Raw genomic sequence first — 12981 nt, 5'->3', positions numbered from 1 at the left:
TAATAGTTAATCCTTCACAGTATTTTTATAATAGTGTTAACATTAAATAGTATTTATGCATTACAAAGAAAGGCAAATGCCAATCATTGAACTTCTACACAGTTCAACATTGAAATGCGTTAGTGTTTCTATCTTCTGGCAGGCTGCGATAACGGCCCAATGTAATGTTGACGTTCATTAAGACTTCTATTCTGTGGAGTAGACTTCACAATTTGTTGTAAAAGTGTCGGATGCATTCAAGATTTTGAAGCATCAACAGCTGTTCTGTAGATATAAATGTAAACCAGGAACATAGATGGTGTAGTGAAAGTGTGGGGAAGATCTTCCATGTTGGGATCATATCCTCAATGAGTGTAACATCGACAGTTTTCGAAATGGATATCAAGATGTATTCAGACTACTGGGCATAACCATTAAAATACCACCTCTGAAACATGATGATGTTGATAGAAATGCACAACACCACCCCCTTATTACTATTCCAATATAAAGTACTTACAGGACCACCACGAACTCCAACAGGTCCAGGGGGTCCTGCGGGGCCGCCATCACCCTAAAAAACAAATATAGGTTCTGGTTTAAGCCTCTTTCATGTAGGATAACCGAGGGCTATTAGCGAAGTAAAAAGACATGTTGTACCTTATCTCCATTTGGGCCAGCTGGGCCAGGAGGTCCAATGGGGCCTGCGGGACCCTGTCAAAAATCAAGACATTGTATTTGGTAATGAGCATGAGAATCTGTATCGTTTGCATTATTCCTTGTGCTAAACCTATTGAGAAGTCAATGCTATATTTTCCAAAGTTCTTTGCAGATAGTGTTTTTCGTAAAACAATGCAGATGTCATATATTGGCTATTGAGACTTTGTTTAAGTAATTACAATACAAATTAGCAGGGCTTATCAAGAAATCCACTCTTGCACCTATATCAAGGTATCTCGCTTGTCTTCACTGGAGCCATTTATGTTAACTTTCCAGGGTCCACCTACAGGGCTGTTGCAAGAGCCATGACCAGATGCTGAGCCAGCAGGATGCCTGACACACAATTACACAGTATGCAGGGGGGGGGGGGGCAATTCTGTAATTGATGTGCCCCATGAAATACCTTTCTCATGCACACTGTAATTGCTGCTGTAGGCGCACCCCTCTGCATTAACTCTGCCAGCATTTGAGATTGGGGCAGATTATCCCTGTGAGGATCCCAGACTACACCCCACAGGCCTCCTCGGGGAGTCCAGATGAATGCTGGCTCTCCCTGACCTCCAGACAAGACGCCCTTGGGTGGTCACTATGTTTATAGTTCAGTGGAGCCGCTTACAACTCTAGTTCTTCCAGGGCTGCAGCTGAGTTTTACAGCACATAACCCATGCTGGGAAAGGCACGGATGGCAGATACATATTGGCAACTTGCACAAGGGTCTGGACCAGGCATATGAGCTCTTACCTGCATAGAGAATGGACATGTGACCAGCATGAAGTCAATATAACAAGTGATGATAGGGGCCCCTTCTGTGTCAATTTACTCTACTACAAACAGGACCAATACAAATTAATCTAATGGTCTTGGTCCATCATATGCCTTGTTCTTGCACTTCCTTTTCATCCCCACATCACCCCGTAATTACTCTCTTTCTCCCAGTATTGAATGTCTGCGCTTTTGCTGTCCTTTTTCTGACATATATATCCCTTGCACCGGGTGTGTCTACTATTGTTATCTCTGTCTCCAGTACATCTAAGGAAGTATTGTTCTCTTTATTTTATTATTTACTATATCTATGTATCACTTATCAATCTGCCAATAGCTCTATCTTTCTATCTATGATTGACTGTAGATCTGTTCACGTATCCCTCTGTCTAGTTGTCTCATTTCATGTCTGTCTACACAAAGAAAAATGCTTTGACATGAGTTGCACTAATATGTAGATTTGCATATGTTCTCATCTACCCATATTTTTCTTCAACAGAAGACCAACAGCATATTATCTTAGTTACACGGAAATACTCACATCATTTTGATATATCTATACAGTCATACAGTGATCAAGGAAACTGAACTATCCCTCCAATTTGCATATGCAAATGAATATGTATGCTACATTTGGTTTATTAAACACAGTGCAATATTGATGGATTTAGGACCATTTGCTAATTTTACAAACTCATTCTCACGAAATTTAAAAAATAGTCTAAGATTCACTTGAGTTTGACACCAAGCAGGTATTACTGTGTGTGCTGGTTACATTATTTGTACACAGGTGCATACGTTTTGTGCAGGATATGTTGGATAACAGAAACATTAATCATTTTATTTGTGGTTCTCTCCACAGGTTATGGCCAGGCATGGTATAACTTTGTTCAAATAAATAAAGTTAACTATTAATGTGCACACTTACTCTGCCACCATCCTTTCCGGGTGTTCCATCACCACCTCTGCCTCCGAGTTCACCCTGTGAGACAGATACAAAACCAAGTCAGGGAGCGAGGGAGGGCAAACACTAGCTGTAATCTAATACAGTAAATCTGAGCAGGTGTGAGCATGGCATTGGGTAGATCATATGATGTCTCTGGACAGAGGAGACCTCATCGCAAATAAACAATCTATGCATGGTCTTTTTTGAGGAGCAATTCCACTGCCACCTCAGCAGTTCCATAATCACATGGAGGATGTCGGTTTTTTTTTTGGAAGGGGCATATTCACCATATTGACCAAATGGCATAGCACTGGAAGGCATGACACTGAGTCAAAATGGTAGCCTTTGCATTATGAGCCGAGTTGTGTAGCTGATTGTAGCTTGCTGATAGAGTAAATCCTATCACTATTTGCAGGCATATCCAATGAAAAACTGTGATTACCTTTTCACCTTTGGGACCAGGATTTCCAAAGCCTCCTCTTTCTCCTGGCATTCCCTGTAAACCAGGTGGTCCCATTGCCCCCCCAGCCCCGGGAGGACCTGCAGGACCCTAAAAGGTAAATAGATGAAATACAAAATTAAATATCACAATATTAGATGGTTTCATGAAAAACAGATCATCTTTTATATTTGGGCGTCTCTTTGTTTTAGTTGATTTAATCCATGACGTTTCTCATTTCATTTTATACAAATGAACCAATAGCAGAAAAGGCCGTCAGTTGGTCTATATTTACCTTGCTGCCTTCTGGACCGGGAGGACCAGCACCGCCTCTTGTTCCAGTATTACCAGGAGGACCTTGTGCTCCACGTTCACCGGGGATACCATTTTCACCCTAAAAAGATCATTATATTACTTCACAGATTCACTACATTTGTCCTATTTCTCTTTTTCTGCAGACCAGAGAATTTGTTGGAATTGACTGTGTCTGGATCCACATCTGCAGGCCCGGTCCATTCTGCGGGATTCTTATCATCATCCCACACTGATCGGATGCTCGGACAGAAACTCAGGTGTGTCTTGTGTTTCTGTTCCAGAATCCGCTCAAAACGGATAATCCTCTTGGCTCATTGCCATGCATGAATGTATTCATTGTGATGACTGGTAATGGCGGCTACCACATGGAAGCATGGCAATTGCTATTACTCTGGATCCCTGATTACTCTCCTTGCCCTTTTTGCTGAGCAGAATCCACAAACAAACTCAAATCAAACTATCGGAGAAGAAAGCCGGCCGGGTCTAAATTCCTTCCACCAAAACATAATTCCCAGGGTTTAAGGCCACTCCAGGGCTTTCATTTTGAGGTAATAGTCTTCAAATAACTCCTTTATGAGTATATTTCCAGCCTGTGGTTAAACATCCATGTTGAGATCCCAGTTGCCAGTTAATTTTTGCCAAGATGTTTGTGTCCTATGAAAGTGGAAACCACTTAATCTGATTATTTGGTCCTGGGGCTGAATATGTGCATGTGATGCATGATAGGCAGTCTGTTGTTACCGGGAGGAGGGCACTAAGTCACTGGGGCATTTAGGAGACGAGACACACGCATTCGCATTAAAAGGAATGAAGGCTTTGGTTTCCACATTTGTTTTCATGCACAAATCTGCTACATGGAAAACCGTGACCCACTAAATCATGCAAGGCACTGAGGCATCATTTTGTGTTTCCACACTTACCTTATTACCAGGGCTTCCAGGAGCTCCATTTTCACCTCTGGGACCCTATCAGAAAGAAGAAGTCAATCTTAAATCATAGGAACCATTTTGTATACACTTTCACAGACACACATTTGAAATGGTAGCCTGAATAAAGAATGACAGACTTTTTTTCCCTTTTCTTCCTTCACATTATTGATCGGAAATTGTACTGTTGGCAATTGGGCACATGTGTTCCGGATTAGCTACTTCACAGTGGGAAATTCTGCACAAGTCTGGGTAACCTCAAAGGGTGGTTAGTACATGTCCTGCTACTGAGAGGGCCTTTAGGTGGCCTATTTGCTTTGGTTTGAATTGGTGCACCTGAAGGACTGGCACTAATGTAGCTAAAGGTGTCGCATTCTGCCACTGTTTGTACTCTACCAGCACAACGTGACAATTTTTGGGAATGATCAACCTCCTAATGTTAAAGAAAAGCCTTTCTTGAGAAAGGTTTTCAGAACAAAATAAATTTTGACACCAATACCAGCCCAAATACACAGACTTTGCCTATGTCGCGACCCAGTGTGAACCAGGCCTAAGTACATGCACATAGGTGGACCTTGGCGTTTAAGTAGCTAGTCAAGTGCCGGACTGATCCTATATTCACATTAATAAAGTGAGAGCTTGCGGTGCTCCTTCAGCCTGCCCAGGATTTAAGCTGCAGGTGGAGATGGACTGTTGCCCTTCACTAAATGGACTATACGTGATTTCCACAACACATTGGAAGCTCTCCTTTCATCCTTTGATATTCAGGAGGGGATTTCAAGACAGCCTCAGATATAAAAAGAGCACCACTTTTGTCAGTGGTCTAGGACCAAATGGTGTTGGAACCAAGCACACAGTAAGTTGTACCTCTGGAGGCTTTCAGGTGAAATTACTCCCTTGTTTACATATGTTGATCTATGCCATAATGGACCTGGTTCTATGACTGCAAGAAAAGGCTTTTGCAATTGCTCCCCACTGAATGTGAGCTCACTGTGCACTTGGCTGTAGATTCCATTAATGGCCGGGCACTTAGTGCGCTCTTACGCTGGTCACGCTACCGGACAATGGGAGCCTCCCGGACAGAATATGGCCACACTCCCTAACTGTGCATGAGACAAGTTCTGAGCCTGGATACACTCCCTGACAAGATCACCACCATATGCAACATGGCACAAGGGGCAGCAAGGATGTGCTGGTGACAAAACCTGTTAGCAAAATAGTATACAATTCTTTGTTTGATCCCAGTTGTCCCAGTGGAGAATTTTCCACAATAATGGTGTGTATTATTAAAGGTTTTCTTATCCTCTGGAAAATGTGGGTGCAACTTACCGCTTCACCAGGTTTGCCATTTTCACCAGCAGGTCCAGAGGATCCAGGTAATCCCTGTGAAAAACACATGTAACATTAATATTATATTATTATTAAAAAAATAAACAGCTTGAAAAAACCCTCATAGTTGAACATTGAATGTGATAGTAAAATAGGCTATTTCAGCTAACAAGCTACAGATGCCACAGCCCCCCAGCAGCTATCTCTGAAAGTTCACCTTCAGTTCAGAGCCAATACAATGTGGGTCTTAAAATTGGCCCAAAGGCATTCTTTTTGCTACCTAAATCTTTCTTGGTCTTAAACAACAACATTATCTTATACACTGCTTTATCAACCCAACACAGACGTATACACACATCCATACATACACACACGCACATACAAACACACACATTTGTGTGTGTGCCCATCCACCTACAGGGATGGCCATGCATTAATTAGTACTTATTGCCCGAACAAAAAGATGAGATTTTCAAAATTAAGTCAATTACCTGGAAGCCAGGGGGACCGGAAGCTCCAGGCTCGCCTCTTTCGCCAGCAGGTCCCTAAAAATAAATGGACCCAAAACATCGATTAAATGCGTTATTCTGTGTGGAAAGTACTAACATAGCATAACACGGCCTCTTCTTCACTTTCTGATACCGTTTTCATGTTAATATAATGATTTAGTAATACAAACTCAAAGTGGTAAATTACTAATTACAGTATGTATATACTACTACTGTTGGAGTCATTACTAAATGTAGCATTTCTCATTAATTGATTAGTATGCATCAAGTAGAGGGCAACGCCTAGACATGACCAATGCACTCTACTAAATTATGCATTCCATTGGAAAATCCCTAACATGCGACTGGCTTGTGTTTGATGGGTAGAACATTGTAATGTGTTACCATGTAAACATATAATGCAACCTCAATTGTTTACAATTACATAATTGAATAAAGAACCTTCTTCATGTTTAGGTTCAGGATGCCACTTTTCTTTATTTCAGACATATTTTCAAAAATACTCAAGTTGGCATCCAACAGGCCTGTAATACCTTTCTGAATAGTTTTAAGTTACACAAAATCAATACATAACCTCTGCCTTAACATTTGTTTTCTCACAAATGTTCAACCATGAAGCTGGTAGAAGGGCACGGCTCTTTGGAATCTCACACGGCACTTCCTTACAATGAGCGCCTCGTGTGTTTACATTTAATTATACCTTGTGGAGAAAGACCTATGGGTTTGGGAAGTGGTACCTGACAAATGCCTTAGAGGTGTGTCTTTATTAACCGTGTTTGCAGGATTATGGCATTGTGATTGGCTGAAGGGTGAACATTGTTTGGGCTTCCTAACTGCAATTACTTGCACCTAATGCCAATAGGAAGAGTTACAGAGGGTAAAGGTACTTTAAGGATTGCTATCACAAAGATTACATTTGTTTATAGTGTGTTGTAATGTGTTTTGTATCTTTTTAACTGAAAATTAATACTGCTTTTATTTGGACATATTTCAGATTATTATGTGTTGTTTTATATTTATTGACTATTGATTATTAGTGGTGTTGTAAACCATGCCTGAAATAAACTTTTTTTTAAAAATGTGAAGCTATCAGTTGTAAAGGTGTACACTTATTTGCTAACTTTCAGTGATGGTGTGTCTTGGCGAATTTTAGTTGGCACTTGAGATGTGACTGCCAAACCATTGCCAATACCTGTTTCCTATGATGTGAGAACAAGGTATATTAACAAAGTTCCAGTAAAAACTCAAACACCTGTCACCTCAACAGAATGAACAGTCACATTTTAAAACTAAAAACAGAACTGTATTTTACAAATTGAGTAATGAATCGTGGAGTGTGCTCAAGAGAGCGGACCAAGGCGATCTTGGTTTTCTCCAATAAATACCTATTTCTAAACATCTTTCATTTCTTTTGGACATAGATAAAATACTACAGTACAAGTATATAATGGTATCATATCTTAGACCCGATTAAAGGCCAAGATGCATTTTCCTGAATAAGAATTAGGATAGGTTTTGCTGGTTATTTGGGCAGTTGTATGTGGAACCATCGGTAGTGAAAGTCAATAATATGTTACTTTGAATTCCGTTTATTTAGTGGTAGAAGAAGGTGAAGGCGCCTTTTCCACCTTTTGCAACTACTCTTGCGACTCTTTCCCACCGACAACTCGGTAGAGCACTGCAGTATAACAAAACACTTCACATGTTGAAATATGCCACTTTTCACTTGATAAAAATATTGATATATGTTCACTGATTCATATCGTATTGTTTCCGTGTATTGTTTGGATTTACCGTGCATGCTTTGTTATGGCCCTGACCTTATATATTATTTTTGCGATCATCATCTCACAACAAAGGTCCTCCTTTTAGAATGAACTTTGTTTCACTGCGTCCTATATTGATGTGTCTTGTCACCTGTCACATGAATTGTGTGCACAGTCTCTACTTAGAGGTTTCCTTGATGAAGCTTTCTAAATTCAATTTAATAAAGCCCAGATGGTGTTACCAGAAGCAGCTGCATATAGGCCACCGTGGTGTGCGGGGTCCTTTGGTGGTGTCAATTACAGGGAGGAGTGTTCAGAGCATGCAATTGGTACTGGGGCAGAAGCACACTATATATATATAAATATATATATACATATTTATTGTCAACATATTCACATATTTCAGGGGCACACTTTCTTTTAGGCCCAATATGTTCCATGTACCTTGAGTCTGTGGACACTCTGGACCCAAAATCTCAAAAAAGAAACCATCACAATGATGTCCAAAATGTCAACATATTATCTGCCTTATAATAATTTACTATGACTTGATGGAGAATATATTTTAAACATATATTTTACCAATCTCCTTATCAGAAAGTATGGAATGAGGAAGATGAGCAGAGGTATATTTAGAGGCTCATTAGGGCTTTACTAACTGTACCCCTTTTTAACCTGTGGTACTACCTAAAATGAAAGCTATTCCGTATGTGTTCCGGTAACTTGGGCCCAATTCACAAAGCTGTGGAATTCTAGGAGGTGTCCCTGAGAATATCAGGATTACACCTGTTCCCTTATGCTGGATTCACACGTCTCAGACTAGAGCAAATCCAGAAATGCCTGGAGTATCACTGAGAAACAAACATGATAGAAAAAACATGTGTTCAAGGGCCTCGCAGAGATCTTCCAGTCATCTTGATATTTGTTCCCGTGTAAGTCTTTGTGAATATGGTGTAAAGGTAGAAGGCAGAAATATGAGATACTCACAGACCCCCTCTCATTTGCTCGAGCGCAAGTCTTTGCGAATCAGTTCCGTAGGAATTTGTCATCCACCCATGCATATGATGCATGGTTTTGAGGCATTCAGTGCAATACTATTTAAGCATTTCTCAAGCCTTAACACGTCATCATTAGTGAGTTGTGGTTTGCTGAACAATAAATGGCATTATAGACTATGCAAATGCATAAGCGCTGCTCAGGTGGTGGTCCGACTCAATGTCATTTATTTCACGCAAAGTACAAGAGAACATGTTTTACCTCTGCTATCATAAAGTTGAGAATCGACTTCATCTTATTAAATGGATTACTTTTATTTGAACAATACTCAATTGGGTCTTTAGCTCCACCCAAACAAGGATGTTTGTCATTCATCATGGCCCACTGTGTTTAATGAAGAAAGAGATTGTGATTGTGTAGTAGTTGCTTCGGTGAGCGAGTAAAGAGACAAGCAACCATTTGGCATGGAACCAGAGGTAATTAAAAGGATTTCTTAAAATGCCAGTAGTTTGTGCTCTCTAGCTGCCAAGACCCACTAATGCTTAAGCTGGGGAAGTCTAGATACTGTATAGAGACATAAATATATCCTTAAACATTAGGACATTGTAGCACTGCAGACCAATCTGCTAAAGTGTATACTCACAGAAGGTCCAGGTGGGCCTTGTTGACCTGGGTCACCACCCTTTCCAGGAAGACCCTATTAGACAATGTAAACAATAAAATGTAGTGATGTGATTTGAAATTCAATGAAACCACTTTAATGTTGAATACAATAAATCTATTTATGAAAGTGAACAATTGTACATGCCTGTGTGCCAGGAGATCCAGGACTACCTTTTTCACCATTCTTGCCAGGTGCTCCCTAACATGAAGATGAAATGTACATTGTTTAAAGGCGTATTACATATACATTTGCAAAAGTAATCACAAATAGGAACATTCATTGAATTCTTGCTAACAGAAATTAAACATACAAATCATGCACACATTTTATAATCTTTAACAAGATCAACTTATTATTTAAGAACCAGGGCTGTTCTAAATATCGAACCAAAAATAAATAAGAAATTTACAAACAGTAAATTAGCCTCAAACCTTACAATATTTCTTTAATCATGTTACTTTTGTGAGGGTCGCTTGCAGGTTTGTTGTCTATGTATTGTGTAAATCTGTCATGACATGCACTATCAGACATTGAGAACTGTTATGTGGCTTTGTGGGGAGTAAGTGATTATTGGTCTGACAGATAGGGAACAAAAAAGACACCAACCTCATTACCCTTTGGACCAGGGAATCCCATGACGCCTGATTGGCCTCTTGGGCCGGGGTTGCCAGGGGATCCAGCACGGCCTGATTCGCCTGGAGGACCCTATAAGGAGAAAACAAATAAATATGTAAACTGAACAATTTCCTCCCACAATCAAAATTTTAGGTGAATCATGAGTAACATATACTGCTGATGAATTCTAAAGATTGGTGGTCTAGCCTAGTTTTGCTGACCAAAAGTTTTGCAGAATGCATTTTTTCTGACTTTTTCCCCTACTTTTCTACCTCAGAATACAGATGGTAAGTTGGAGAAAGGTATGTATGGGGGTAGAGGGTTAGGGTAATACTTGGAGAGTGCTAGTTTCCAGTACAAACAGCAGAAAAGTCGATAAAAAGAAATTCAGCAAAACTGTCGGTCTGCAAACAATGTTCAGCAATTCTTCAGAGAAGCAGATTGGTAGCCAGAAAAGAACAGCGAGAGAACAAATACACTTAAGAAACATGGTGAGTGCCCTTTATTAAGAAATGCACCAAACAGCCTCAGGATATTGTTGCTCACATTTTAGGGTAGTAATTGTTAATGGTGAAGGACATACAACTGCTACAAAAAAGGTTCAGAGCTAAGGTTAATGACCTCTGCTTGAGATGTGCCATTGAAAGAGGAAGCACGCCAATCACTGACTACCTACATGTGGCAAGCAAATGTGTCAGATAGCTAATCTCTTATGAGGTAGTTTAATACCACCCATTTTTTTGGATAACAACATTACAAAGGTGAGAAACCCTCATGTTCTTTCTGTAGTCAGCAAAGCACACTTAAAATAAATACTTATATATAATCCTGGAATCTTACCTGTGGACCTGGTTTGCCATCTGAGCCAGGACCACCTGGGCTTCCTGTCAAACCCTATATTTAAAAAAAAACAATGGGATTAATTACAACTGCATAATTAGGCTTTATAATGCTTTATTTTGTAATAAAAAACATACATGTCAAACTGCTTTATAAGAATGCTTCAGTGAGCCTCCATGTTGCCTCTCTAAGACCTCAGGCAATTCAACAAAAGCCTACACCTATGAATTGCTGTCATGGGGTTGTGTGCCATCATGTCTTGTGCTCCATGTGTTCTAACAACTTTTAAGTGTTTTATGTATATGTGGTACTTTGGAAAATACATTCTAGTGCGCTCAGACATGCAACCTTAACAGACTGTACCTTTTTTCAAGGTCAGTCAGAAAGACAATGTTAACGTACTAACTGTAAACATGATAAAGTGGTTTGAAGATAACAAGTGAAATTAAGTCTACCAAGGATTAGCTAAGTAAACATGATTTCTAGGTTCAACCTTGTTTGCTATAGAAAATCTACCCTTCACTCTAATCAGGGCTAATGGCAACCACAACCTTCTCTGTGATTGACATATTGAGGACACTACAATCGACCACAACACAATCCTAAGAGAAATTCCTGGAAAATGGCTCACCCTCAATAAAAGGATGATTGGACCGGTACTTCTTAAGAATCAATGTCTCGAAGAAAAAAAAACATCTTTTCCTCTATTGCAGAGCTAGATATGCATTGACTTATCATGATAAATAAAATACAGGCCACCGTTTTATCGAGTACTCTGACAGGTGAAGATTCTATAGGATTGCAAGAGAGCACAATCAAGGCTTCTATTTTGCTCAACCACCCTAAGGTTATACCCCTTTACGGGACACCGTCTCTTAAGGTCTCTGGAATGTCTTTACGTGAGGTGACCATACCAGCTTAAGTGAATCAGCTTATCGAGGTCTTCACATATATTTGGCATTGCTGATGCAAAATCATATACTTTCATACCAGGCAGCCTTGTTCTCAGTCATCAATCATTCTTTTAGGCTCAACCTACATATTTCTTTGTGATTTTGAAAGATAGAAAATTATGCTATCCACCGTTATGAGCCTTTTATAGTTCATTATTGACCTTCAGTGCTGCGAGATCTGATTTATGAAGATGGCATCAGGACAATACTATATTTTAAAGCATGCAAATAATGTGTCCCACCTGCTTATATTTATATAATCTTAAAAGCGTAAAGATTAGCACCTTAACAAACACAATCCAATTTGATTTTCCATTTAATGACCGTAGATGGTAATTCCTCAAATAATGTCACAGAGTACTGTTTAAATTGGACATTGTGCTGTTGTTAGCCTCATCACATTGGATCTGCCAGAGTAAATGGGCAAAACGTACAAAGGTTTTGTTTTTTCGAGATGCTGTGAAGTGGCACACATGAGAGATAGCAGTTTATAAAAAAATAAACTAAATAATACAATGAATGTACATACATGTACCAGTGATAAATGCTTTAATACAGAACAATATCAGCAACATTAAAAGTCAACTTTAAATCCAGAACTATTCAAATTAACATACATTATTATCTGATTATTGCCTTTTTAATTAATCAATTCATTTTCATATAAGAATTGTAAATCGCGTAGTCCTCTTACCCTCATTCCCGGAAGTCCAGGACTGCCATCCCGTCCAGCATCACCAGCTTGTCCTCTTGGGCCCGGGCTTCCTGGTCCCCCACGTTCTCCAGCAGGACCCTAGACAAAATAAAAATAAACATTCAAGTGGTTCATTGTCAATATTCGTATTGTTCTGCAGTCCTGTTAAAAGAAATCTTACACTGACATTCATTATTCATAGACATGTTAAGTAGGACATACCTTTTCACCTGGAATGCCAGTACTTCCTGGTGGTCCACGGAAACCGGTTGCGCCCTAACAAATACACGAAGAGCAGTACTTAAGAGAAATTCATTATATCTAGATCATATATAAGATTGAAGAAAGTCAGAGCTGGTACAAGCTATACTTCCAGATTCTCTCAAATCAACCTGCAAATATCTTTGAAGATGGCAGCCATTGTGCCCATATTAAGACATAGTTCCTTGGGAGGGACACACATTTTGCCCAATTTCAGCGTTACTGCGGCAGAATTACTGCTGCAGTTATACTGTCGAAATCCCCCCA

General features: G+C 39.7%; 1 protein-coding gene across 1 annotated transcript in view; it reads right to left on the bottom strand.

The window, feature by feature from the left end:
- Window positions 1-12981, bottom strand: part of COL3A1 (collagen type III alpha 1 chain) — a 120061-nt gene that overhangs the window by 29315 nt on the left and 77765 nt on the right. Inside the window, exons 21-34 of the mRNA XM_069615628.1 lie at window positions 12676-12729; window positions 12454-12552; window positions 10807-10860; window positions 9958-10056; window positions 9496-9549; window positions 9331-9384; window positions 5908-5961; window positions 5417-5470; window positions 4082-4126; window positions 3142-3240; window positions 2850-2957; window positions 2390-2443; window positions 640-693; window positions 500-553 (exon numbers count right to left, since the gene is read on the bottom strand). Coding sequence (XP_069471729.1) covers window positions 500-553; window positions 640-693; window positions 2390-2443; window positions 2850-2957; window positions 3142-3240; window positions 4082-4126; window positions 5417-5470; window positions 5908-5961; window positions 9331-9384; window positions 9496-9549; window positions 9958-10056; window positions 10807-10860; window positions 12454-12552; window positions 12676-12729 — 936 coding nt within the window. The remainder of the gene's footprint in view (window positions 1-499; window positions 554-639; window positions 694-2389; window positions 2444-2849; window positions 2958-3141; window positions 3241-4081; window positions 4127-5416; window positions 5471-5907; window positions 5962-9330; window positions 9385-9495; window positions 9550-9957; window positions 10057-10806; window positions 10861-12453; window positions 12553-12675; window positions 12730-12981) is intronic.

The sequence above is a fragment of the Ambystoma mexicanum genome, chromosome 9, assembly GCF_040938575.1.
Source record: "Ambystoma mexicanum isolate Mex_15411 chromosome 9, UKY_AmexF1_1, whole genome shotgun sequence".
NCBI lineage: Eukaryota > Metazoa > Chordata > Amphibia > Caudata > Ambystomatidae > Ambystoma > Ambystoma mexicanum.
The sequence above is the reverse complement of the archived record's forward strand: the minus strand, read 5'-3'. Positions and strand labels throughout refer to the sequence as shown.